This window comes from Enhydra lutris, unplaced genomic scaffold (genome assembly GCF_002288905.1).
Source record: "Enhydra lutris kenyoni isolate GAN:26980312 unplaced genomic scaffold, ASM228890v2 scaffoldscaffold5, whole genome shotgun sequence".
Classification (NCBI taxonomy): Eukaryota; Metazoa; Chordata; class Mammalia; order Carnivora; family Mustelidae; genus Enhydra; species Enhydra lutris.
In genome coordinates this window covers 48,573,902-48,601,739 of record NW_019154089.1, presented here as the reverse complement: position 1 = coordinate 48,601,739, position 27,838 = coordinate 48,573,902, and the positions used below count along the sequence as shown (strand labels likewise).

Genomic DNA, 27,838 nt, shown 5'->3' with positions numbered 1-27,838 from the left:
TGAGGTCCAACTCCAGTGGTGAATTGTATCTTTACCATTCACAGTTGTGTTGTGGGTCACCTAAAAAATGAACACAAACACAAAATGAGATTTCTAAGTAGTGATATGTTCTGCTTCCCTTAGATTTAAAGAACACACAATAGACAGTATACAACCACTAAGCTATAAAGGCTCGCCTTTTTGTACAACTATCTCAGTTTTCTATTAGGTGTAAAAGGAGAGTTATGGAGACAATAATCATGATTCATTTGTTTACCTATTTTTTGTAAAATTCCAGTATAGTTAACATACAGTGTACTATTAGCCTCAGGTGTACGACATAATGACCCACATTTGCATACACCAGTGTTCGTTGTGACTGGTCCACCTTCCTCAGCTTGAGGCTCCGCTCCCTGATATACAGGATGTTAATACTCCAGAACATTCAATACAGTTCAGAGAGAAATGAACCATTGCCAAAACTGATCTCAATTTTTCGTCGAGAAAAAGTAATTAATGGATTTGTACTCCCAAGAATTAAAGTCAAAGAAAGGAGCAGCATTTCAACAAAGTAACTGTTTCAGATTAGGTTTTATATGTGTTAACTGTTTAAAACTTTATTTTTAAATATGCAGCTTATAACAGGATAAAATATTAATCTCAACTGTGAAAAATGGAAGGATTTCAATCAAATATCAAGGATCTACTAAAAGAAACCTTGGGAGCTCCAGCTAAAGACAAGAGATTAAATAACTGTACTTCCTTCTCTCTTCTGAAATCTTTCTAAAACAAAAGTACACAGATTTTTTTTTTTTAAGGCATAGATGCACAGAGCCAAAAAAAAAAAAAAAAAAGAAGAAGAAGAAGAAGAAGAAGAAGAAACAGTATCAATGAATTTCTGGATCCTGGAGAGCTGATGGACAATAGTAATGGATTCTAAAGACCTGAAAATGCTGAATCTTAAGCCCCCAATGGAAAACACTGAAACAACCTGATTTCTATCACAGAAATGCCAAAGGGCTCAGGAAGAGGCTGTACCAGGCTCCCCTGGAAGTGCATGGTGAAGGTGAGGCACTGAACAGAAGACTGCTTGAAAGCTTTTCAAAGAGACATTAGACACCCAGAGATCCCTCCCACATTCTATGCTACTGAAAGACCACCCTTCTTCATCTTGGCAGAATGGAGATTTATGATCTGAAAAGTAAAACAGAACACCTCTGGAATGAAGAACCTCAGAAAGAGTGGAGAACGGGGAATACTGTACCAAAAACAAGGGACTTGCTAACCTATGCACCAGGAAGGCTGGGGTGCTCATGCCTCCTTCTCCTACTCAGCCCCCAGGATACAGATGGCAGAGTTGCTACTTACAAGGCAGGGATCTGAATCGATTTTTCTGGGGCATATGAACAGGTCATGATAAAAATCTAAAAGAATAATATTAAGGTTGTGCCAACTTGATAGGCCATTTTAATCACCTATGATGAAGCCCCAGTCATCTAAAGTCCCTGGATGACACATAAAAGTTCCAATTAGATTTTAAAAGAAGGTTAAGAGCCACTCAAATATGAGCAGCAACCAGGATGACCAGAAATTGGAGAAAAAGTTCTAGTATCAGAGTTAAAGATAAAATAAGAAAGGAACTCAAAGAAACTGACTCTGCTAAAAGAAAAAAAAAAATAACTGCTATCCTTAGAGATGAGATACTGCATCCATAAAATGAACAAAAAGAAGAGACAAATGGGATCTCGTGTACATTAAAAAAAATTTATTAATAAAAAATACAAAAAATTCAATAGCAGGAATGCAAGATAATGTTTAAGAAAACTGTTAAGAAAACAGAGCAAAATAACATTACAGATGGAAAGTGGAAACAATTAAGAACATTAGAGGACCAGCCTAGAAGGTCCAATTTCTGAAGAAAAGAGTTTCTAAGGAAAAAAAAAAAAAAAAAAGAGGAGAAAACAGTTATGAAGGAATCAAAGCCATAAGACCTACAATAAGGAGATTCCCCAAGCTGAGAAACATGTGTTTTCAGACTGAAAGGGACCCAATGACTGTCTAGTACAACAAAGAAAGATAGATCCACAAGAAGAAACAAATGGAACAGTGTCTTCCAAATCTTGAGAAAATCCCCTAACCTACAATTCTATACCCAGCTAAAGTAGAAATCATGAGTGAGTACAAAATAGACACTTTCAGAAATGTCATGTCTTAATTAATTCATCAGGCAGTATTTTACACTCCCATCAGAAATGTATGAAAGTTCCAATTCTTCTGGATCTTCTCAAGATTTGTAATCAACAGTCTTAAAAATTTTGCTGGCAACCAATTTAAATTTAAAAAATAGTGTATCTGCAAGCTACCATTAAAGACAGCAGATAGTATCGACAATACATAGCAAATACCTACTAGAACATATGCTTCCACCAAAATGAGGAAGAGGAAAAAATTTTTTAAAAAGGGGATCCACTACAAGACAGGGCACCTGGGTGGCTCAGTGGGTTATAAAAAAGGGGGACCCATTGCAAGAAAAGGTAAAAGGAATCCCCTAGATGATGATGGAGATCCCTTGGACAACAACTTCCTAAGAAATGTGCCAAAAAAACCCACAGAGGTTTATCCTAAATGACTTGTGAGTATACTTAGGTGCTGCAGCTCCTGAGAAACCTCTGGCCACAAGGGTCCTCAGCTTTCTACCACACTCCTGCTACACAAACACTGTACCTGTGTGAACCCTATGTAAGCAGGATTGAGAAGTCAGTCAGAAGGCCTTCGAGAGAGCTATTCACAAACATACAGCTGATAAAATACTAGTGTGTCTGAACACTTCAGCAGGAGATTACAAAGGATTAAATTAATGGGGCACAAAAATTAAACTGAAAATACAAGACATGACAAGAAGTTGTACTTCTGAAAAGGAAAATAGTAGTATATGCTGCTTGGTTTAGCTGTGGATAGTGTTTATATAACTGTAACACAAATAATGAATGCCTGTCTGCCACACATTACCACAGTGTAATAGAACAATACTGGAAAAAGGATGGGAAATGAGAGAGAGAGACAGAGAGAGAGACAGGGACAGAGAGTGAGTGAGCACTCCAGCATGCACATGTGTGCTCCCAGGCCAGGTGGTGACAGGACGAAATTCTCATCTCCGACTGTTAAAATAAAACATTGTTCGAAACTATAAAGAAAAATTAAGGAAGAACAACATAAGCATGCTACCCGGACAACAGAAATACGTCACAGAAGAATCAGCTAGAAGAACTGAAACCTGCTGTTTACTGGAAAAGTAAAATGGGAGGGGCTGGAGGTGCGGCAGAGATCCCAGGTATCACAACCACCCTGGTCCCCATAGCACCCAGCTTCCGTACCCATATGTGAGGCCAAGAGCAGAAACCATCATGTTCTAATTGAAACACCAATGTACAGTATTCTTTATTCTTACACAACCACAAAATAGTATCGAAGTGACAAGGCATAAGCAGCTCTGCCTCAAATGATATCGATAACATATAAAAAGAAAGGTCACATTTTACTACAGATCTGCATCACTTGCCCTCTCACGTTTTACTTTTAAAAAATTCATTTGGTCTATCTGTTTCTCTGGCCTCTTGGCTGTATTTCCCCGCACAAAGATTTTTCTTCAAAGATCGGATCCTACTCTGCCGTTGCCATCTTGTGATGCATCTTGTGGCAATGAGTTAATAGGACCCTGAAAACGAAATTCCATTCCCTTACGCTGGATTTCACTTATACTTCAAAAAGTAGCCCCCAAAGGAAATACTGACAACTAGTAGGCATTCAGCAGCTTTACAGGTACCGTTATCATTTACTGAGGTAGATACTTGGCACCATTTTACAAATGAGAAAAAGGAGGTTTTGGGAAGTTACCCAAAGCCAATAATAGGTAACTCACCCAGCACAAAATGTCAGCCACATAAAGAGTTACACGGTCCAATTTTAGATAAGCAATAGTTTCAAGACAACAAGGTAGAGCTCTATCAAAGCTACTTGCAAATTAGGCTGACAGGAAAGAACTGCCATTACAACTCAAGAAAAGAAAGAGCATTTTAGGCTGAGGTAATTAGGATGGGCTTTAAAATGAGGGGTAGGATTTGACTCAAGTCTTGAAGTATACATCAATTAGCACAGGTGCAAAGGAAGGAAAGGTATCTTACACAAAAATAAACATATCTATTTTGTAACAGAAACTGCAGTGGTTAAGAAAGAGCACAGACTGTAACTCTGGGTCCTGGCTCCACTACTTCCTGTCTTCCTGCTTCTCTGCAGCTTCATCTCGAAAATGGAGGTGATGCTGATGGTGCCTCCCTCAGGGGTCCGTGGTGAGGATGCAGAGAACCACACATGGAGCATTTAGAGCACTGTCAGCAGCAACACGGACGCACCAACGCCCGAAGCTACAGCTATGGCCGCCGCTAACTTAGGAAGCTAATACACACAGAGTCAGAAAGGAACACCATGACAAGCACCATGAACTAGAGAGTTAATTCTTTATCTTTACAATCTAGCTTATCTATGTACTTAGGCAAATAATGTAAAATATGAGCTAGTCTTCTAAGTCTTTAATCTATAACTAAGCATATTCAAATCCACTGAGGAAAAAAGGACAAAAGAGGGAATTCCCACACACCCACTGTCAAAACTTTTCACTATTATTCCTCATTCTCCTTCAGATTAAGAGGAAACTAAAGATAGATTATATAAGGAAACCATTTACCAACAAAATTCTAAAAAGAGGGAAAAAAAAGTATGTATTATTAAATGTAAAACCGTTATTTCAGATTCAGATAAATTCAACCTTAAAATTTCTCAACAATTACTATAACTAGGTTTCAAACACTTTTATGTTTATAGTATTAGCCAAAATTAAATAGTACATTTTATGTATACATTTATTTCATTTACATAAAAACATGCACATAAAAAAGCTGGAAACACAAAAATAACATTTACTGTGGTCAAGTGGTAGAATCATGGATTATTCCTCCCTTAATTTCCTAAATTTACTATAATTAATGTTATATGTTATTTTAAGTTATACATTATTTTAGTATGTGATTTGAGTAATAGCACATAGTTTTTAATGAACCTGAAAGGATATCTGATCTATACCCTTAACAATGTAAGAGTTCACTGATATCACCTTAAAATCTTTTAAAAATTACTTGGCTTCTTTAATGTCACAGGAAAAAAAAATCTATTTTGGTTTAAACTTACTAATTTTACGACTTCCTTATTTTCTTTACGTAGAATTTTAATTTCCCAGATGACATTTAAGTGATGTGGAAAAACAGAACCCCTGTCATTCCACTTTAGGTGTAATGTGGAAGTTGAGAAATCAGCAGACAAATTCAAGATCTCTGGAGTGTCCGGAATTAAAGCTTCAAAAAAGAAAACAAAAAACACGACTTAGTAAAATAAGTAATTATTTTTCATATTGTAATTCCATTAATCAACTACTTTTAAACTCCATTCCTTCTTGACCAAAAATGATCGAGAACAAAACACAAGCTCCTGGGGCACCTGGGTGGCAGAGGTGGTTAAGCATGCGACCCTTGATTGTGACTCAGGTTGTGACAGGGTTGTGAGACTGAGCCCCACATCCAGCTCTATGCTGGTCATGGAGCCTGCTTAAGATTCTGTCTCCTTCCACCCCTCCCTCTGTCCTGTTCATGCTCTCGGCAGGGGGAACTGGGAGGAAATGGGGGTGCTATGGAGCAGCACTGGGAAGACTCTCATACCCTGGGGGATGCCACCAGTGTGCGCCTAAGGCAGGACTGCTGTGACCATCCCCCAAACTGGGAGGAAATGGGGGTGCTATGGAGCAGCACTGGGAAGACTCTCATACCCTGGGGGGTGCCACCAGTGTGCACCTAAGGCAGGACTGCTGTGACCATCCCCCAAAGGATAATGTCATCTATTGTCTCCTAAGAGTTTTTCTCAGCCCACCTTCCAGTTCTCAAAGATCCCATTGTCCTGCTAAGATGGATGGAAATGGTGGCACCCAAGATACCCATGTAGGGCCCGCTTTTGCTGGGTGTAGGGGCGTTTTCTCTAGTGCAACGTCTCTTTCTTGTTTTAAAGAAATTGTAATGAAATATTTCATACACCAAGGGTTCATGTAAAGGTAATATGAACACTCATAGGTACCCAGCACCTGTGTTAAGAAAAAGACTGTTAACAGAGCACTCAGAGGCTTCTCTGTCCTGCAGCTCATTCACTACCCTCTTCTAACTTCCCCCAGGTATTTATGGTCTTACTTTGCTTATGAGTTTAAAACATAAAAATAGGGAGAACAATATATATGTTTAAAATGATACATATTTACATAGAAATACATATATTTAGTTCTATATAATTCTATATATGTACATATATCTATATCTCTGTATATTCCTAAATAATATATCAAATTTGCTTGCTGTTGAATTTTATATAAATGACATCAAACTGGGTATGTTCTTTTGCTAATTGCATTTTTTGCGTGAAATAATGAGAGCCATGTCGATGCATTTACATACTCATTCCTTCATTTCTTCTGCAATATAGTGTTCTACTCCATAGGTACAGTATAATTCACTTATCTATTCTCTGTTGACAGATACTTAGGGTGTTACTAGTTGTTATAAATAGAAAATTTGAAATGTTTTTTACAATGATAAATTCTGATGCTGTGAACGTGTTTTGGACATGTCCTGGTACACATGTGGGAGAATTTCTCCAGATTTTGTAAGTTGGGGTGAAATTGCTGCATCAAAAGGTGTGAACATTATCTCCTTATTTCCAAGAATTTTTACAAAGTGGTTGTATACATCAAACATCAGGGTATGAAGAGTCCTCATGGAGCCCATCCTTCGTAATAGTGTTTTATGGCCCAACATTTACTTTTCTTGCCAATCTTGTCCGTATAAGATGGCAGATCTTTCTGGTATTTAATTGGCATTTCCTTAGTCCTTCTGAGATGAAACTTTTTTTTTTTTTATTTTTTGGTCATTGAGGCTTCCTCTCTTGTGTTGAATTCTTTGTGTGTTTCCAACACATCCCGATCCATTTGATGGAGCTCTCTGTATATGGCTCAGGCTAGAAAAGGGAGGGAAGACGTATGCTGACAGCCTGTGCTCTTTTCTCCCCGAAGGCCCCGAAGAAGCAGGAAGTGGCCGCTATGGATCCCGTTATACGATCGACATGGGAGTCGATGAAGATGATGATGGATTTGAAGACTACCTAGATTTGGATGTCTCCTTTGAGGAGGTAACCAAATCTCCGCTCGTAAAACCTGGGTGTTCTTGTTCTCATGCTCAACAAGGCAATTTAACCAATGGACCATGAACATTTTACTTCAAACTTACTTAAATTGGTCCATTTGCTCTTAACACTTATTTATTTTCTCTATTAGGCTCCAGGTGCTCATAAATTCATAGTAACTAGGGACCGACCATGCGAATGTCCTATGGCCAACCCCTGCCTGCTGACTTCACAATCTGGCAGAACCATATTTAGATTTCCCACCAAGTAGACATGTATAAAGGCAGGTATTAGAAGGAAATGAACAATTCCTTGACAAAGTAATAAATCTTTGTGATATTATAATAATAAAAATCATGTACTATCAGCTTTATCACTGATTTTCTGAATAGCATAGGGAAAGGTACTTAAAATCCTTGAGCCTCAAGTGCTTAACCATAAATGGGTTCTACATTCTAGGGTTTTGAGAAATAACAAAACTGACCATATTTTCAAGTATTAGACATTAGCCATAAATAAGGCTATCTAAACACTGTGCTCTGTGTCAAACCTGAACCCTTTCTCTTCTCTGGCTTTAGGTGAAACCACTTCCTGCTCTCAAAAGAGGAAATAGGAAGTATTTGGTGGAATCCAAGAAGGAACACAGGTCAAACCCAAAGACTGCTCCGAGGCTTGTCCCCCCTACTCTAGCATCTCTCCCAATGACTACGGTGGCTCCCCAGCCCACTCCAGCAGAGAGGAAAGGGAAGAAGGGCATGGCTATAATGCCAAGGCTCTTTGACATGTCTTGTGATGAAATGATCTGCTCTGCTGACAGCTTTTGTATCAATGACTACACCTGGGGGGGCTCACGGTGCCATTGCAACCTGGGCAAAGGTGGTGTGAGCTGCTCAGAAGGTAAGCCCTTGGTGGGAAGAAGAATGTGGTGGGGAGATCGGCTCCAGTGGGACCCAGAGGGCAGTTTTGTGTGCCACACATGGTTCCTTCTAGCCCTTTTTTTCCCTGAGATAAGCACCTTGTCCATGTATTCATAATTAAGTTAGCTGTCCAGGAAAAACGTAAGGCCACTTCCATTGCTTCTAGTTGAAAAGCGCCCTGTTTCTATGTGTGCCGTACATGTAGTATTTTTGGAGCAATTAATAAATAATCCTAACGACACCTTGGGGAGGCAGACTTTACTTGGATCACATCTCTACTGAAAAAGTGCTGCTGAAACATGGGCATGAAGTTAAGAAGATGATAATTGAGCCAACTTATATCACACAAATATCCAGCTAGAAGGCAGGTGTCAGTGGTCTTGAAATTATTGATTTCCTTTTTAGGGTAGCAAGTTAATAATCTCTAGTTTCTCCCTAAGAATTTCAGAAGCTCAAAGTTCCCAAGAATCAGAATCATAGGTGTCAAAAGTAGAGAAGATAATAAGCTAGGTGTAACAGATTTGGGGGGTTTTCACTTAATGACCTCTAGGCAATGGCTTATATTGATTTTTGCCCTTGAACAAATAAGGAAATCGTATAGTATGCTTTTATGTTGTCTTTTTCTCTTTTTAGATATTGTTATACAGTATCCTCAGTTCTTTGGCCACTCCTATGTAACTTTTGAGCCTCTGAAGAACTCCTATCAGGCGTTTCAAATTACTCTTGAATTTAGGGTAAGAAGGATTAGTTGTTTGATGAATGCCTATTGGATGGACATCTTAGCTGGGCACTGGGCCCTATCAAGTGGGGTGGGCTGGGAGTGCAAGAAGTGTGGAGGTATATAGCAAAAGTAAATACGACACAGTCTGTCCTTAAACACATTCACAGGGTAGCAAGAACGATGGGCACATTCGTACGTTCAAGGGTGCAGTGAGCGGAGGGTGGGTTCTGTGTGTTACTGAACTACGGAAGTGGCTGGCTGGCCAGTGAGAGCGTGTAGATCCCAGCCCTGTGGCTCATCATGGTGACTCTTCACAGACTGGGATCTCAGAGGCATAACGAATTCCCCATTCCAAAATCCCTTGTAAAGGGAGCTCACATGTCTGCCATCCTTGCTATGACTGTAATCGAATGCATAGAAAAACTGCTCTATACACAGTCCTTGCACGTAGTGAGAGCCCAGAGGATGCTCTCTGACCTGAATCAACAACAAATCAGATCTCAGTGCAGGACTTCAGCTTAGAGTTACTCTTTTGGGCATCTCAGACAGCACAGCAAGGGTTGGTGATCTGGAAACAAGTCCCCTTTGAGGTCACAGTCACAGTGTTGAGTGTCCAAAAGATGATCTGTCCTGGTCTAGGGCAGCCAACAAGGGTAAAGACAACCTAGTCTAGCAGCAGGGCAGATTTTATCAGCCTGTTCCCCTAACAGAAGGAAAGAAACAAATGCGCACCCTTCTCCAGAGGGAGGGAAGTAAAAAGGAGTTCTTTAAAAAAAAAAAAAAAAAAAAAAAAAAAGAATGTTCTTTGGTGGAAATAGAATTTGATGGACATACAAACAGCCTCTCTGCCCATGTCTCTGTGCACATGGTTTTCCTGAGGCTCTGCTGGGGGACCGACCCACCAAGCAAGGGGAGAGGAGGGCCGAGCCAGCTTTCCCCAAACTCGCTGCCATTCCTCACACCCTGTTTATATCGCTGCCGTTTGTTCACTGGAAAGGAGCAGAGACTTGGGACCTGGGAGTTCACTGGAGTCCGTGTGCTCGCCCCTTTGTAAATAGGGCCACAGAGAGAACACTCAGGTTCCACAGTCATGAGTGTTTCCAGGTGGTGCTCATTGTTCGTGTGGCTTTTGTTTGTACACTAGGCAGAGGCGGAGGATGGCTTACTGCTCTACTGTGGGGAGAATGAACACGGGAGAGGCGATTTCATGTCTCTGGCCATCATCCGACGCTCACTCCAATTCAGGTAACTCCCACCAAAACCCCCCGCATTTGTTAATACCATCCTACATTATGTTTACATTTTTATAGTGTGAGTAAAATATAAATGGGATGGGTCCCTGCGGATAAAGGAACAATGTATATAAGGCGAGCCTGGAGAAATTTACTCAATAGTGACATAGCAGGAACACAGGTCCGCCTCGAAGCTTGAGTTCGGTCCGTTCATTCAACAGGAAATTCTTCTGGAGCCCCTGCAGTATACCAGGCACGGTTGTAGGTCTGGTGACTGCAACAGTGAGCCCAAGCAATCCAGTCCCTTCGCTCCCCGAGCTCAAGTAGATGTGACGGAAAGGAGGCTGGGATCTTCTCGTCTCCTGTGGCAAATGGGACTGAGGGCCACAGAGAGCAGACAGGAGCCTACAGCCTCCTGAGGGTTCCCAGAGGCTCAAAGCCCATCCTTGGCTCAACATCCCCCCAGCCCCCGCCCCGGGGCTGCAGACTGGCACTCCTCCTCAGCCCTGGTCATTTCAGGGTGAGGGGTTTTCTGGGGCCAAGTTTTGTGGAGGTGTGAGGGTTTGAACCACCCTCATGGGGGTGTACACAGCAGCTATCTGAGAATGACCAAGGAGGATCAGCCTTGTCCTTGTCCCTAGTGCACTGGTTAAGGTCCTGATGGCACCATTCCTCTGCTGCCTGACCTTCAGCAAATGACTTAACCTCTCTGAGCCCGCATTTCCTCCCAGGACTCCTGTGAGGACGAAATGAATGAATACACAAAAGTGCTCAGAGCAGTGCCTGGCTCATAGCAAGCACTCCAGAAGCATCTGCCGTTATTGTCTTTCGATTATTTCAGCCCCAAATTACTTTAGGTTAAGCTGGAGAAGACGGTGGAACATCCCACTTGGGGAAGACAGCAGTCCGCCATTGCTTTGACTCGTGGGGGTCCGAGGCTGGGCCAGGGTCCAGACAGCAGTTCTCACACTCACACACACACTAATGCTCAGAGGATGTGTAGCCCTGGCAGGAGTTTATGGCAGCCGCCCTCCAACTCTGCGTCTCCTGATTCCGCTGCCCCCTCTAGATAAGCCTACTTGGCCATGAGTCTCCACCCCATTCCTCTGCACCGAGGATCATCAAGGAGACGCAGGGAATCCATAAGAAGTAGCTGCAGTTAGTGCAGGTCCTGAGAAGGACGATGCTGGTCACGTGTCCTTCCCCACTGACCATCTCGGGACCCACAGGGAAGCGGCATGGCGGCCGTCTGGAAATTGACGGGAAAGGGTCAGAATTCTAGACGTCAGGCACAGTGACTAGCGGGTGCCCTGCGCCATAGGGAAGTTGGAGAAAGAAAACAAAAACAAGAATAAAGCAATCATCTGAGAATGTTCCCCCTCCGCCCACACCCTCCCAGCAAAGCTGGGGCCTCCTATGGAAACGGCGCTGCCTTTGGGCACAGCTGAACACAGATGGCAGCGCTGGCCGGCTTGCCAAGATGAGTGTGAAGACTTGTGTTTTTTACATTTTATTAATATCACCGAGCCCATCATCTGGGAGTTGGGGAAAGTCCCCAGAGAAATACCTGGAAGCAGAATGACTCAAATTCTAGTTTGCCGTACCTTGGATCCACTTGAAGCATCTGGCAGTCATTGGAGGCAGGAGGGAGGTCTTAGTTGCCCATCCTTTTCGAAGCTGCAGAGAAAATCAGGCTGGAGAAGGCCCCACATTTGAAGGGTCTGTGGACAGATTAAAGATGGCTGGACTGAGACTGGCCCAGAGAGCAGGCAAAGTGTAGCTCTTCCATGTGGAGATTGAAGCAGTTCTTGATACTCATAAACCTATCCGAACAGGTTGACTCTCAAAGAAGCCATCACCCTGCAAATGCTGTTGGGTGGGGGGGTGGTCAGAACACCTAATGAGCTTGTTGAGCAGAGGGCCTTTTCCTCCTTTTCCTTCCTACAGGTTTAACTGTGGAACCGGGGTTGCCGTCATTATAAGTGAAAGCAAAATCAAACTAGGGGCCTGGCACACAGTCACGCTCTACAGAGATGGGCTGAAAGGGCTACTGCAGGTGAACAACGGCACCCCGGTGTCAGGCCAGTCCCAGGTGAGTGTGAGCGCCCTCCATGAGCATCCCTGCCTCCCCCCCCCCCACACCTTCCACCCCCCTCCCTGCTGAGAGCTGAGGCAGACATGGCAGGACGCAGCCTCAGGGCACTCATCCATCCCACATCTATTGAGGAGAAGAGTTGAATTTGCAAGCATCATCACTGTGGGGGTGCAGGAACACACAGTTGGCCTTGTGCTCAGGGCCGTGTCCTCTTTCCACAAGGACATCAAAGCAAGGGGAGAAGAAGGCCCATATCAGAAGAATAGAAGCCATTATTAGTGCCAAACACAAAGCTTGCTTTTAAGGCAAGGGTGTTGCCATGTGGCTTTAGAAAACAGTCCTGAAAAGTTCCCTTGGTTGAATCTGCAGGAATGATCCTTTCATCTACCATGTGGGGGCGGGGGAATGATTACAGGAAGTGGTCAAACAATTTAACTGTTGGGCTATGCTGTAAATCACCTAGGTATTCACATGTTGGTCATGCTCTGGGCAATTTTAGAGCCCTGTTTAGAATAAACGGTTTGGATTAGCAAGCGGCCAAGGAACCAAGGCTGTAATTATAATTAGGCAGGTGTCTGTATTCTCTGAGGAAAAATGTAGCAAGAAAGCCTTTGTGTATATGTGTGTGGTTTCCTCCCTGCCTGGACTTTTCCCTATTTTTTACTGGCAAGACATGTTATATAAAGGGCCATGCCTTGCTGATTCCCATTAATTTGGACCCCCGTGGTTCCAAAGGAACAAGAATCCAATTGAGTGACTATGAATCCAGTAAGGTCACTTAGGCATATACACATGTTATTTCTAAGGGAAAAAAGACAAGATAAATGAACTACAGAATCATATACATGCCAGGACAACAGCCCTAATATGATTACAATTAAGTCTGATAGGAATAAAGAAGCTTTGAACTTGGATCCCAAATACTAACTGTGAAAATAGGATGGAGAAGCTGTAATAGAAGCAATACATGTGAAAATGTCTTACAGTTTAAAGCAAGGAAATTCAATAAAGGTTAATAAACAGAACCATGTAGTAACAACAAGCTCAAGAAATGATAAGTCACATTAATAGAGATATAGCATCCAGAAAAATGGAGGTGATAGTCCTTTTATATTCTAGGAGCTATGTATATAGCCTCCAGTGCTCTAGTGGTAACTCAGATCCTCTAAGAGGCTTGCATTCAGATCTGTGATTGCACTCTAGGAGGACCACAGTCGAATTGGAGCTTGTTTAAACAAGTCATTGAAACAGGAAACTGACCTAAAATCCTTAGAATGATCAAGGGAAGGAGCATTGTTTACTTTGGAGAGAAGAAGATGAAGGTGTGGATGGTGCCTTTTCATCATAGAGGGAGAGTTTGGGGGAAGAAGGACTTACTCTGTGGACCCCCAAGGTGAAGTGGGATGGGGAGATCCTAAGGAAGTGATTTTAACTCCAATTAATCATACAAAGATATATAGAAGTGCAACAGATGATCTCAGAGACTGTTCCCTGTCCTTGGGGGTGTGCAGAAAATACGCTACCAAAACCTTTTGGTAGGGACACACAAGGGCTCCAGGAGTTAATGGGAGATTGGACTGTATGAGTTTCCATATCTTTTCTAATACTTGGATCTATAATTGTAATGAATATAAGAATTAATTGCAAGAAGCATTTAATTTTATGGCTACTCAGGGCCATGTTTGCCTCTACTACCAGGATTTGCTAGCAAGTTGAATAAGCAGGACAATTGTGGAATGTTTGGTAAACTGTCTTGGGAGATAGTGACTCTTTTTTTTTTTTTTAATTACTTATTTGTCAGAGTGAAAGGGAGAGGGAGACAGAGAACACGCACAAGCAGGGGGAGCTGCAGGCAGAGGGAGAAGCAGATTCTGCACGTAGCAAGGAGCCTGATGCATGCCTTGATCCCAGAACCCTGGGATCATGACCTGAACTGAAGGCCGCTGCTTAACTCACTGAGCCACCCAGATGCCCCGTGACTCTGTCTTAAATCAAGGTTTACAAAGTTCTTCTTCAGGGTCTGGCTTCAGCCTGATTCCGTAGGGGAGCTCTGTAGTATAAGTTACACCTCAGAGTGATCCCAACCCAAAGCAAGGGAATTGGACTTTCACACTTTGGCACCCATCAAAAACTGTTAAGTGCTGTGCTGGGTATAGGCTAACTCCAGGGCACTTCCAATTCTCTGATAGCAGGCAAAGCAGGCTCCAGAACCCAAAGCAACCCTCATCAGAGGAAGGTAAAGGCCAACTTTTATCAGACTATTGTCTAGGATGTTGTGAGGGAGGCTCAGAGGAACCACTCACCCTACAATGCATGGAATGTTCCAGAAAAGGAAAAAGAAAAAGATTGAGTTGTCAGGCCCCTGCTGTGATCCTGGAGCAAGGAACAGAGTGAAAATGGGATCCAGAGTGAATTCTGAGGATCTTAATGAAATAAGCCCACAGGGCACTCAATTCATCTAACAAAAGCAATGTGCCCAGTGGCAGGCAAACAATCCTTAAAATTCTCTGTAAGTACTTTAAAGTGGCCTAGCTCATATTCAGTACACTAGTTATAAATCATTCTTATCTATTCATTAGAAAAGATAAAGTAATGATTTAAATGTTCTATTTGTTGGCAACAAAAGTCTAAAAAGATAAAGATTTTCTTTATTTCAGTGGCTTATATTCTGGGCTTTTTATAAATTCTGGCAACATGATTTTCCCAGCCCCCTTTAATCCAAATGAATAAGATATTTCTTTAATATATAAAAACAACAACAACAACAACAACAAAAACAAATGACAAAGGGTACCTTAATTTTGTCCTACCTAATGTTCAGGTCAGTATTTTATAACCTCAAAGTCTACAATCCAGATTGTGGTTTTCTCTAAGATTAGAAATGTCCCCACCTAACTATAGATATACACATACACAAAAGTTGTATCCGTGAGCAAATTTCAAAATATTTTGCAACACAATCTGTGTGGCAATCCTGCCCTCTTCCCCGCCACACACAACTTTTCTTGCAGGACATAGTATATGGGAGACTAGGAGAGTAAAAGGTAAGTGTTAGCCCACATATACGCAAAATTAGCATTATCACCTTTTGAGACACGCAAGAACCCTATGATTCATCTAAGGTACACAGTAAGTTGGTGTCAGGACTGGAAAGAGAAAGTTTTTTTTGGATGTCCAGCATGGTGCCCTGCCTGTTGGGTTGCTCTTGGCTCTGACCCACCTTCCCTTCCCTTCCTTTCCCTTTCCTTCCCTTCCCTTCCCTTCCCTTCCCTTCCAGGCATTCCAAAACCCCTTCTCAAAACACAGCCCTCGGAGGAGCTCACTAGGTTTCCTATAGTAACCATGGGTTTAATTTTCCAGGCAATTTTGTAAACATAAACACAGATGGAAGAAAGCAGTGGGGCTGTAAACTACCTCTTAACCATGCCCCTCATTAAAATCTGTTGTGTTTTGGCTTTCGATTTTGGTCAGTGAGTTACAGTGTTCATCTTTCTTAAAGGGCCAGTACAGTAAAATTACCTTCCGGACACCCCTCTATCTTGGTGGGGCTCCCAGCGCATACTGGTTGGTCAGAGCAACAGGAACAAACAGAGGCTTTCAAGGCTGTGTACAATCGCTCACTGTTAATGGGAGGAGAATCGACATGAGGCCCTGGCCCCTAGGGAAGGCACTCAGTGGAGCTGACGTGGGTAAGTGGTTGCCCAGTGGGCCTGGGTGCTCTTTTGGGATTGCCCTTCTGGTGTGGGCCAGGGAGGTGAGCAGTTTCATGGACTGCAACCGTAGGCACCTGGTTAGCCCAGAGGTGGGCCCAAGGGGTGAGGTTGGTGCTTTGCAGACATGATGACCTGAGCCTGACCAGCAAGACGTGGTAAACAATATGGCACACCCAACCCTTGGCTGTGTCCTGCTGCCCTTGGCCTTCTCCATGAAGCCTGGCATCAAGCAATTTATCCCTTTCCCCCTTCCTCCTCAGTCCAGTGGAAAAGCCAACACAATAATGCAAGAAGAACTTTCATAAGCCCTCTGCTTCCAGAGAAATGACGAAATTCTAATTCTTGACCACTGTGTCCAGCACTTTCTTATCTACCTTAACTCCTCACACTAGCTCTACGAGGTAGCCATTGTTACTATTATGCCTATTTTATGATTTATATTTTTACTTTACTTTTAAAGATTTTATTTATTTATTTGAAAAAAAGAGAGACAGAGATAGTGACAGAGAGCACAAGCAGGGAAGAGAGGGAGAAGCAGGCTCCCTACTGAGCAGGGCGCCTGATGTGGGACTCCATCCCATGACCCTGGGATCATGACCTAAGCCGAAGGCAGATGCTCAACCAATGAGCCACCCAGGCACCCCTGTTGTGCCTATTTTATACATGAGGAAACTGGGGCTGAAAGTCAAATAAAACTTATCCAAAAGAGCAGGCAGAGGTAGGGACTGACTTTTTTTTTTTCTATTTTCTTTTTTTTATTAAGACTATTTTTACAGCAGTTTAAGGTTCACACAAAAAAGTGAGGGGCGGGTACAGAGATTTCCCTTATACCACCCACCCCCACCTGCATGGCCTCCCCCATGACCACCATGCCCCTGGTTACACGTGGTGAGCACACACTGACACATCAGTATCACCCAAAGTCTGTAGTTCATGTTGTGGTTCACTTGTGGCATTGTGTGTTCTGCGGGTTTGGACAAATGTATAACGTAATACCACCATTCTGGTGCCATACAGAGCATTTTTGCTGTTCTAAAAGCCCTCTGTGCTCTGCTCATTTATCTCTCTCCTCTCATCCCCAACCTCTGGCAACCACTGATTTTTTTTTTTTACATTCTCTATGATTTTGCCTTTTCCAGAATGTCACGTAGTTGGAGTCATATTGTAACTAGCTTTCTCAGATTGGCGTCTTTTGGTTAGTGATACACATCCAAGTTTCATTCATGCCTTTTCTTTTTTTTTTTTTTAAGATTTTATTTATTTATTTGACAGACAGAGATCACAAGCAGGCAGAGAGGCAGGCAGAGGTGGTGGAGGGGGAGCAGGCTCCCCGCTGAGCAGAGAGCCCAATGTGGGGCTCTATCCCAGGACCCTGGGATCATGACCTGAGCTGAAGGCAGAGGCTTTAACCCACTGAGCCACCCAGGCACCCATCATTCATGCCTTTTCCTGGCTTGATGGCTCATTTCTTTTTGGTGCTGGGTGATATTTCATTGTCTATATGTACTACGGGCATGTCTGTCCTGCTCACTGAAGGGCATCTCGGTTGCCTCTGTGTTTTGGCAATTATGAATAAAACTGCTCTAAACATCAGTGTGAAGGTTTCTTGGGTGGACATAAACTTTCAACTTTTTGAGGTAAATACCAATAAGGAGTGTGATTGTTGGGTCACGTACTAAGAATATGTTTAGTTTTGTGAGAAGCTGCCAGACTGTCTTCCAGAGTAGCTGTCCCATTTTGCATTCCCACCTGGAATGTTTAAGAGTTCCTGTGGCTCCACAGTTTTGTTAGCGTTTGGTGTTGTCAGAGTTCCAGATTATAACTGATGTGTAGTGGTATCTTGTTGTGATTTGCATTTCCTTGATGACCTATCACGTGGGGTATCTTTTCATATGTTTATTTATCACCTGTATATCTTCTTTGGTGAGGTGTCTGTTAAGGTCTTTAGCCCATTTTTTTAAAAATCAGATTTTTTTTTAATGGTTGAACTTTAAGACTTTTTTTAAAATGAATTTTGGACTACAGTCCTTTTTCAGATATGTCTTTTGCAAATATTTTCTCCCAGTCTGTGGCTTATCCTCTCATTCTCTTGTCACTGCCTTTCGTGGATTAGAAATATTTAATTTCAGTGAAATTGAGCTTATTGGTTACTTCTTTCAAGGGTTATAACTTTGGTGTTGTCTCTAAAAAGTCATTGCCTTACCCAAGGTCATCTAGGTTTTGTCAACACTACTTTCTAGAAGTTTCACAGTCTTGTGCTTTACACTTAGGTCTGTGATCTCTTTGAGTTAATTTTTGTGAAGGGTGTAAGGTCTCTGTCTAGATTATTACCTTTTTTTTTTTTTTTGCATGCAGATGTCCAATTGTTTCAGCATGATTTTTTGAAAAGACTAGGATTGTTTTTAAAGGGATAAGGATGTTTATTTCATTGCTGCTGAGAGCAGATAGGTAATTCTAAATTTGGTTAACTTAGTGACTGTTTTAGTCTGCTAGGCCTGCTGTAACAAAATACCACAGACCAGGTAGCTTTAATAACATTGTTTTCTCACAGTTCTGGAAGCTGGAACCTCATGATGAAGGCACTGGCAGGTTTGGTTTCTCCCGAGGCCTCCCTCCTCGGTTTGCATTTGGCAATCCTTCCTTCACCGTGTCCTCCTGTGGCCTTGGTCAGTGCCTATATCCCTGGTGTCTCTCCCTCTTCTTATAGGACACTGCTCAGATTGGATCACTAAGACTTCAAATCACCTTAATTACCTTCTCAAAGGCCCTGTGTCCAAATACAGTCACACTGAGAATTAGGGCTTCAACCTATGAATTTTTTTTGTAACTTCCTCATAAGATTACTTTGTCCAGATGAGTTGTAGTGCATATAAGTACTAAGAACAAAGCCTTGCACATAGCAAACATGTTGTAAATATTTCTTGCTATTAATATTATTATTAATATCCTGACTCCACCCAATAAGCAGGCTATAAGTTGTTTTTTCTCTCTTCATTGAACTAACAGGGAAACAGCCCTGAAAGACAGATCTGTAGCCTCCAGGCCACGTGGTCAACTGATGGGTAGTTATGACATTGTGAAGTTGAGCAAGGACCAATTTCTGGCAGTGCTTTAAATTCTCACACAGTGTGAAACCAACCTCTCCATTGAGCCGATGGCACCAGGCGGGCCCACCTTGCTGGCTCTGGGCTCCCTGGGAGCTACTATTGGATTCTTTGATGACTGTGAGCCTTATGATGAACCTTAATGGCAGACATCAGTCACATTGCCTTTTTTCATTTTCTTCCCATCTTTCACCCTGGCGTGCTGGAAAAGGGCTGCTTCCTCATACTCCATACTTGCTTTAGTCGGAGTTTGTCCTTCAGAAATTCAAGTTCTTTTAAGTGAAATGCAGTGCCACCATGGGGAAGGCTAGGCTCATACCAACAGCAGTGAATTTCTGGTGGGGATACAGGCTTCTCGAAGAAAGTAATGATAGTAGCAGACCCATGCTTCCTCTGTCTGGTACCTCTAAGTTGGCACTGCTATCTGCAACCCCTGCTTTTTCTCTGTTCCCCTCCCCCATCACCTCAGCCTGCCTCCGCGCCTCAGAGGGACCTTTCATTCCCCAAGCCCTCCCACCTCATCTCCTTCATTAGATTATCCCCAGTGACTGAACTCTTTAAACTCATGTTCTAGACTAGTCTGCAATCTCAGCAAATTTTGCATTCTCTGGCCTAGACTTTTCTTTTAGTATTTCTACCCAACTTCTCCAACCTAAACCGGCAGCACTCGTTTTTCTCAATCCTGTTGTGGATCTTCACACCCCACTGGGTCAGTGTGACAAAGTCAGCTTCCCAAGTTATTTGAGACTCCAGAGGTCCAAGGTGTCCATGGGTCTCCCCATGGGCTTGCCAGTCTTTTAGTCATTCTTTCCCTTAAGATACTTGTTTAATGTCAGCCATGACTCTGTGTGCTGTGGACAAAGTAATGAACAAGAACCATAGGATCTGAGCTCAGCCCTCACGTAGCTGCCACAGGGAGAGACCAGATTGATCAAACAACTGCACGAGTAAATGTAAAATGACGTTTGGCTGTAAGTGTTACAAAGGAGGAGTGATAACACACTTAATAGTGTGTAATAAGGGAATTGTACGAGCAGGAGGTCCAGGAAAGCTTTCTGAGGATATAATGCAAAGTTGCTATCTGAAGCATTTTTCTTTTAAAGCAGATAAGAGAGGGAAGAACATTCCGGGCAGAGGAAATGACTTGTCCCAGTGGGAGTACAAGGGGGAGGTGGGTACCGGGATGTAGTCTGTGTTTTGAAAAGATCGCTCTGGCCGTGGACAGCTTATTGGAAGCAGTATTCAGGACGCACATTAAACTGGCAGGAAGGCGATGGCGGCGGTCCAGATCAGAGATAATGGCGATTTGCTCCAGGCCGGGGTGGTGGCAGAGGTGTAGACTAAGTTGACAGGTCTTCAGTAGGGGAGACAGACAGGCCTCAGTTCTGGACTGGGGGACGAGGGGAGGAGGTTGTTCCCTGCCCGTGTGTCCTTAAAGTCTTCTACCTGTGATGTTCCACCTTCGCTTTTCTCCTCAGCGGCCTCATTTCTCTCTGGCCCTCACTTCATTGTCTTGCGTAAACACAAGCTGGCATCTAGTAGGTTCAGTGTCAACAAAAGTGATTTCATTTAGTGGGGCTGAGGTACCCCCAGCACTCTAGGCCCGTGACCTGGCCACCAGCTTTCTTCCTCCCGCTCTAAGATTGGGAAGATTTCCTCATTTCTAAAACTGACCTGTTTATCTCCACTTTGCCTCTGTCCTTCCCTACATCCCTGGACCTTGCTACCAGGATCATCATTTCAGTAACCCAAGGGTTCTTAACCTTTCGTGAGCCATGAACTTCTCTAACGGTCTGGTGAAGCCAATGGACTCTTCTCAAATGTTTTTATTATTTTCTTTAGGATTTTTTTTTTTTTTTTGAGAGAGAGAGAGAGAGCAGGGGGTGGAGGGGGCAGAGAGAGAGAGAATCCTAAGCAGGCTCCATGCCCCAGCGCAGTGGTTGACACAGGGCTCGATCTCATGACCTGAGATCATGACTTAAGCCAAAATCAAGAATCAGACACTTAACTAACTGAGCCACCCAGGTATCCCAAGATTTTATTTTTAAGTAATCCTACCACCCAATGTGGGGCTCAGATTTACAACCCTGAGATCAAGAGTCACACGCTCACTGACTGAGCCAGCCAGGCACCCCTCGAAATGACGTTTTTAAATGCAGAGAATAGGGGCACCTGGGTGGCTCGGTTGAGCCTTTGCCTTCAACTCAGGTCATAATCTCAGGGATTGAACCCCACGTGGGGTTCTCTGTTCAGCAGGGAGTCTGCTTCTCCTTCTGCCCCTCCCCCCAACTCATGCTTGCTCTCTCTCTCTCAAATAAATAAATAAATAAATAAAAATAAATGCAGAGAAAAATATCCCTGATAGGAAACACTTACATTGAAATAAAGCCACACAATTTTTTTTTAAGTTTTGTTATTGTAGTAGTATCTGTGCTTCTTTATAAAGCATTAGAGAATAAGATTATTTAACGGGGGTGGAAGAGCTACCATGATTTCAAAGTAGTAATTAGCATAAATGATATTTTGCGATATCTGCAACGAGTGGAATGTGATATAACAGTAACTCGGGACTGTTGGCCACAGGCCACGAGCACTGCCCATTCTTAGAGGTTTGTTGCCTATGTTAGTAACTGAAGGGAACACTCCCGTTCAGTTGGAAGTGAGGGAAAATAAAGATTAATGTGTTTTATCAGTTCACGGACGCCCCCCCCCCCAGCCCGGTCTTATTCTCACTTGCTCAGGTCCCCATGCCGAAACCCAGCACCATGCCTCACACAGCCCTGCTACCTTCCGCACTTGGGAACCCCGGGCACCTCGCTCCTCTCTTTCTAGACCCGACGCTCCCAATCTTTCCAGTCCCCTACGTGAACCCCCTGCAATTGGGCTTCTGCCTTCCATGGCACAGCAAAATCCCTCTCCTAAAACTGGGTATGGTCACCCCTTTACAAACCCAAAACCCTTCTTCCGGGACTTTCTAGCAGTATTAACTCCGCCTGCTCTCTGTGCTCCGGCTCCACCCGGAGCTTCCCCAAACCTGCCCTGAGTCCTCCCAGCTCGCTGGCCTGTTCTCCTGTTGTCTTCTCTGCCAGCTCCTCACCCTTCTCTGGTTCCTGGGAGTCCCACAGGGCCCTTTCCCCATCCTCTCTAGGAAGCCCCTCCACTCCTGGTGTCCAGGTCACCCCCACATCACTGCCGCCCTCCAGGGTGCCTCTCATGTGTAGGGCTGTGTCCACGGGGCTGAGCAGGGGATGCTGGCACAGGGACCACAGGCTTCAGCTGAGAGAGGCCAGCTTCTCTGCCCAGAGCAACCTGTTCCCGCTCCCAGCCTTGCTCATGGCTCTGCTCCTGCCACTCTATGCAGACGGCCCGGCGGGGACCCCCTGGACGTTATGCTAGAGTCTGCCTCCACCTTCAGCCTCTAGAAGGAGCTGGCTGTTTCTTCCTTTTCTGTGTCTCACTTTCTCTCCATGTCCCCTGCCACCACCCCGTCCAGCTCCAGGTTCCGTCCCCATAAGATTTCTTTCCTGTTTCCCACGCCAGCGCTCCCCGTCTGGCTTGCATACCATGGCCAGCAGATTCAAGCCGAAACACGCTTTCATCAAGGAAATGCCCCATCCCACTCCCACCTCTTAAAATATAGTCACAACGCAAATATATAAAGTGATATTTTCCTGCATGCATCTAAAATAACCCGAGAAGTTCATGTCTTCCCTGTGGGAGCAGTCCTTCTCTGAGAAAGAGCTGTAGCCTACCAAGACCAGTGGGGGCGCGGGCCCTGCGAGTTTGGCTCTCGGGGATGCTCCTCACCCTCCCTGTGGAGCCAGGATGCTGGCCGTGTGCTCGGACTGTGACTGCAGACCACCCGTCACTTTGGCCTGAACTTCCAGGGGCCCCAACCGGGATTTGCCAAAGCCAGCCCACCCTGGCTGGAGCACCGAGCCATCTGCAGGGGCTTGAATTCACCTCTGTCACGGGCCTCTGCGGTTGGCCTCCTCGAGGGGTGCACACTCTACCCAGCCCAGTTCCTCCTCCCAGGGAGGCTGAGCACGGAACCAGGGACTGGATCAGCTCCATGAACACAGAGGGCTGAGGATGAAAGGATGTGAGGCTTGCAGAGATGACACAACCAGGCCAACGTTGGGGGGGATGCTTTCAGCTCAGGCAGGCCCAGAGTCACCACCTGCAGGGCACAGGGCTGGACCCCTCAATCAGAGATGTGCCCCTTTGCCCCCATCCGGGAAAGAAGTGTTTTGTACTCACCTATGTCGTTCTGGACCAAATACTGGCCCTTCTGTCTAATTTATTTCGTATATACAAGAAGGAAGACCGCAGAAGCAGAAGACAAGCAGTGCAGGGGAAGCCCATTTGTTCCCCCTTCCTCCGATGATCTTGACAATGACAAAGTGTGCCCTGCATGGGCCTCTCTGTGTTCGGTAAAGAGAATGGACCCATCTGGCGTGGAGTGTCTCACCACTTTTTACTCCAGGCCACCTTCCTGTCTCCCATGTGATCGTAACAGGGATTCTGGAAGGCACGTGCTGAGGTATTAGGGAGCCCCCTCACCCCTCACGCCTCCCTGCCCTAGACAAAGGAGTGGATGGTTCAGGCCAGGTCATACATTAGACATGGCTTCAGTCCCTACCTCATTGCCTCCACTTTGAACCCCCAGGGTGGTAGCACTTCAGGTAACTGCGGCCACACCAACAAGAACACTTTTTTTTTTTTTAAAGATTTTATTTATTTATTTGACAGAGAGCAAGAGGGAGAGCACAAGCAGGGGGAGGAGCAGCAAAGAGAGAGGGAGAAGCAGGCTCCCCACTGAGCAGGGAGCCCGATGCGGGACTTGATCCCATGACGCCGGGATCATGACCTGAGCCGAAGGCAGTCACTTAACCAACTGAGCCACTCAGGTGCCCCAACAAGAACACTTTTAACGGAAATGCCTTGTTGACGTGGCGAGATTGAAACACACTCTTGTGGGAATAAGAGAGATGAATTAAAGCAGAGACAGCTCATTCATCCTCGTCAGTGGTCATAAACTTGTCCAACAATTGACTATTGATTAACTGTGTCCACCGTGTTTTGAAGATTCGGTGACTCTTCATAAAGAACAAGCCAAAATCAAATTAAAACAAACCCTGAACTTGTGCAGCAATACCAGGGAACAGGAGTGGAAGGGAACTGCATTTATCCGGAGCCCTGAGCTGTTGGCGTGCTCAGTGCCATCATCTTGGCCTGGCTCCCATGATGGACCTGTTTGGTAATTCCTCTTCTGTGTTTAGGGGAATGCAGCAGCGGACTCTGTGATGAGGCTTCGTGTATCAACGGTGGCACCTGCACGGCCGTCAAAGCCGACTCCTACATTTGCCTCTGTCCCCTTGGATTTAAAGGGCGACACTGTGAAGCGGGTGAGAAAGAAGCAAGTTGACTGAGATCTCCGCACGGCTAATTCATGTTGATATAATTTTTCATCAGTGTGCTTTCAGCAAGGTCCCATACATTTTTATGGAATTAAAATTTATGCAGTGTTGGGAGACACAGGAGAATCTTGTTTTAACAATTTTATTTATTTATTTAAGAGAGAGTACGTGCACGAGGTGGGGTGGGGGGAGAGGCAGAGGGGCACAAGCAGACTCCCCACTGAGCAGGGAGCCCTACACGGGACTCGATCTCAGGACCCTGGGATCATGACCTGGGCTCGAGTCAGATGCTTAACCAACTGAGCTACCCAGGTGTCCCCCCGCCCCTTTTTATAAGGTTGGTGTGTCTTTGAGTGTTAATGGGTCACACCAGCCAAGGATATATTCATTTGAAGATACTCTTGGGCCAGGCTTTGGTGAGCTCCTTTTGGCCCCCCCAAAAACTTAGAAAAACCTCTGTGCATATGGTCTATATCAGACCATTTGCAGCTCGTGCTCATTAGAATGGCTGACAGTTTCAGAGAAAAGGTTGGGAAGTGAGATGCAGAATCATTAACAACGGATAGGACAAAAGTCATCTTGATTCTCTGTACTGTTCTAGTGAATTATTCCACCCCTCAATACCGTCTGCCTAGGTCCCGGTACATGTAGATGCCAACATGTGTGTATATACATGTAAACACACGCACGTACACAAACACACATATAATAATGGAAAATTTTAAAGATTTTTAAAAGATTTTAGAGCACCATGCAGAGTTGAACATGTTTCAATTTTTTACCAGTGGTTTAAATTTGGACCTAAGACACCATCCTGGGAGAAAATCTTCTGAACACAGTATAATCTCAAATCTCATTTCACCTAGAAGAGGGCCTATGGTTTCCAGTAAACCAGAGCTGTTACATATCATCTCATACTTTGTAGCGTAACATAATAAAGGTTGATCCTTGCTCACATCACACATGGCTGCAGGTCGGTGAGGGGGAGGTGGGAGGGTCGCACTCTCTGCTCCATGCAGTCCTTCAGGGATGTAGGCTCCTGCCTTCCAGTGGTTCTGCCGGGGGCCTTAGAATCCACCTCCTGCCACCTCCCCTTCCTGCATTCAGCCAGCAGATGAGGGAAGAGGGTACGTGGAAGATGGAGCGAAGTTTTAGGGCCGGACCTGGGGTGCTGTGTGGTACTCCCACCCACATTCTACTGACCGGAATTCGGTTACGCTGGCCAGCTAACTCAGGGTCACCGGGAAATGCAGCTTTGCTCTCTACGCAGGAAGACAAGAACGTGGCTAGTCCTGCACCAGAGGGATTTCTAATGATACGCTCCTTTCCTCAGCTTTCAGCCTGATCATTCCGCAATTCAGAGAGTCGCTGAGGTCCTATGCTGCAACCCCCTGGCCCCTGGAGCCCCAGCATTACCTCTCCTTCACGGAGTTTGAGATCACGTTTCGGCCGGACTCGGGGGACGGCGTCCTGCTGTACAGCTACGACACAGCCAGCAAGGACTTCCTGTCTATCAACATGGCAGGGGGCCACGTGGAGTTCCGCTTCGACTGTGGCTCTGGGACCGGTGTTCTCAGGTAAGGGCTGCAACCTTCACACCCCCCCACCACCCAAACGCTACACAGCAGTCACTTTGGGAAAAGATGACTTTGTCCTGATAGCTGGCACTCTTCCTGTCTTCCCTCCACAGTTATCTTTTCTGAAATTTGTCCTGGTGTTTACAGATAACATGCTTCCTTGTGGCTCAGGCTTTCCTCCTGACAGGACTTCCTTTTCTCCAGTAACTCCCCAGCAGGGAGCGACTCTGTGTGTCCGTCTGTGGCAGGCAGGCTGGCTTCGGCCAGGGTCCTCTGCCTTCCTTTCCTACGAAATGGTGCCATCAGGAGAAATGGGAGGAAGTGTATTTCATCGGCACGTGCTCGGAACATCCCTGGGTGGGCGCTCAGCAAATAGATGACAACCAGCAAAGAGGTGTCAATGGACATGGAGCAGAAATGTCCTTGGTGACCTCGCTTTCCATGCTTACTGTCCTCTTACACTGTGTCTTCCGATTGTACCAGCTACTAGTGAGTCTCTTACCGCTCTCCACGTAGAGCCGGGCGCGGAGTCAGCTGTCACAGAGCCCCGTCCCTGAGCACGATGCTCTGGAAGGCTGTGTGATGGGTGGTTTTGATAGCGTGGTGGTGACTAGTTGCTTCTTAAATACTTGCTGGCAGTGGCAGAATTGGCTCCGAGTCGTCAAACCTGTCCTCCAGGTATCCCGCTCGTACTATTAATTTATTAGCAGATCGATTGTTCCCATCCAGTGTGTCGCTATTTTGATGACTCCCCTAGCCTGTGGATGGTAAGGGCCCATGTTCTTCTTATTTGTTTGTGTCTCCCCCTTTTTACCATCTTGCTCCCACGGTAGTTTTTACCTTCAAGCCAGAAGCCTGCTCATCAAAGGCAGACATGGTACTTGTTCCTATGTTTGGCGAATTGTCTTTTGAAACTCACTACCGTGTTTTGTTCAATGACGCCCTGCAGCAGGAAACCAGTCAGTGGTGGTGGTTTTAAAAGAAATTGCGGGCTGCGTTCCATCGTAATTCCTACTGCTAGACTATCATTTTTAGGAAGAGCGTGCAGGAGAGATGTTACAACCTTACATCGCCCTTAACTGCTGGCCATTTTTCATGGCTGATGAGAAATGCTTACGGCATTAGGTTCCAACAATTCTTAAAAAGGACTACCTTTTTGTACGTCTGGTTATGCAAAAATGTCCTAGGTCTCAAGACAACTTTGGTAGGTATTTAATTGATTCAGTGTACATATGATTATGCAAAACAGTCTAAGCAATTCCAGTAGAACTGTTTGTCAAGTTGAGAGGGGAAGACACCTTGAATATCACCTTGTGTTTTCACATGGCTTCTTCCTGGAAATGGAGTGACCGAAAGTATGAGTAGAGGGTCGTGTTCATCAGCCCTCCTCCTGGACGGAGGGCCCCCCCCACCCCACACCTCTGCAGTGACCGCTCCAGCTGTGAGGTCACAGACTCATAGGACCTGAGTATCCAGCATCTCTCTCTTTCATAATTCTGTGCCTCTTTGAGACAAGAGGAGGTTTTAGTTTTTTGTTTTGTTTTGTTTTGTTACTGTGAGTTATTGTCTTCTTGCTTGGCAGGAAAGCACCCGGAAAAAGGATTCTGCATATTGGTTTTGACAAAAGGAAGCAAGTGCTCAGAGTGTTCAAGGGGCAGAGCACCCTCTGTCCCATCCCCTCTCCAGTGTAACCTGACAGCAGTGATTACTATGGTTTTTCAGGCGCTCCTTTGCAAGATATTTATTTTGAAAACCATTTCAAAGACTTCCTGCTTGATTAGTAACATTCGCTGAAAGCCCCTAACCACAGG

At 44.6% G+C, this 27,838-nt stretch overlaps 1 protein-coding gene across 1 annotated transcript in view; it reads left to right on the top strand.

Annotated features, from left to right (window-relative positions):
- The first annotated feature begins 4,285 nt into the window (after positions 1-4,285).
- LOC111140780 (pikachurin-like) overlaps positions 4,286-27,838 on the top strand; it is a 52,397-nt gene continuing 28,844 nt past the window's right edge. The window contains exons 1-9 of the mRNA XM_022492965.1: positions 4,286-4,325; positions 7,139-7,254; positions 7,827-8,145; positions 8,799-8,899; positions 10,031-10,131; positions 12,066-12,210; positions 15,713-15,902; positions 24,313-24,438; positions 25,784-26,027. Of these exons, the coding sequence (XP_022348673.1) occupies positions 4,286-4,325; positions 7,139-7,254; positions 7,827-8,145; positions 8,799-8,899; positions 10,031-10,131; positions 12,066-12,210; positions 15,713-15,902; positions 24,313-24,438; positions 25,784-26,027 (1,382 nt within the window). The remainder of the gene's footprint in view (positions 4,326-7,138; positions 7,255-7,826; positions 8,146-8,798; positions 8,900-10,030; positions 10,132-12,065; positions 12,211-15,712; positions 15,903-24,312; positions 24,439-25,783; positions 26,028-27,838) is intronic.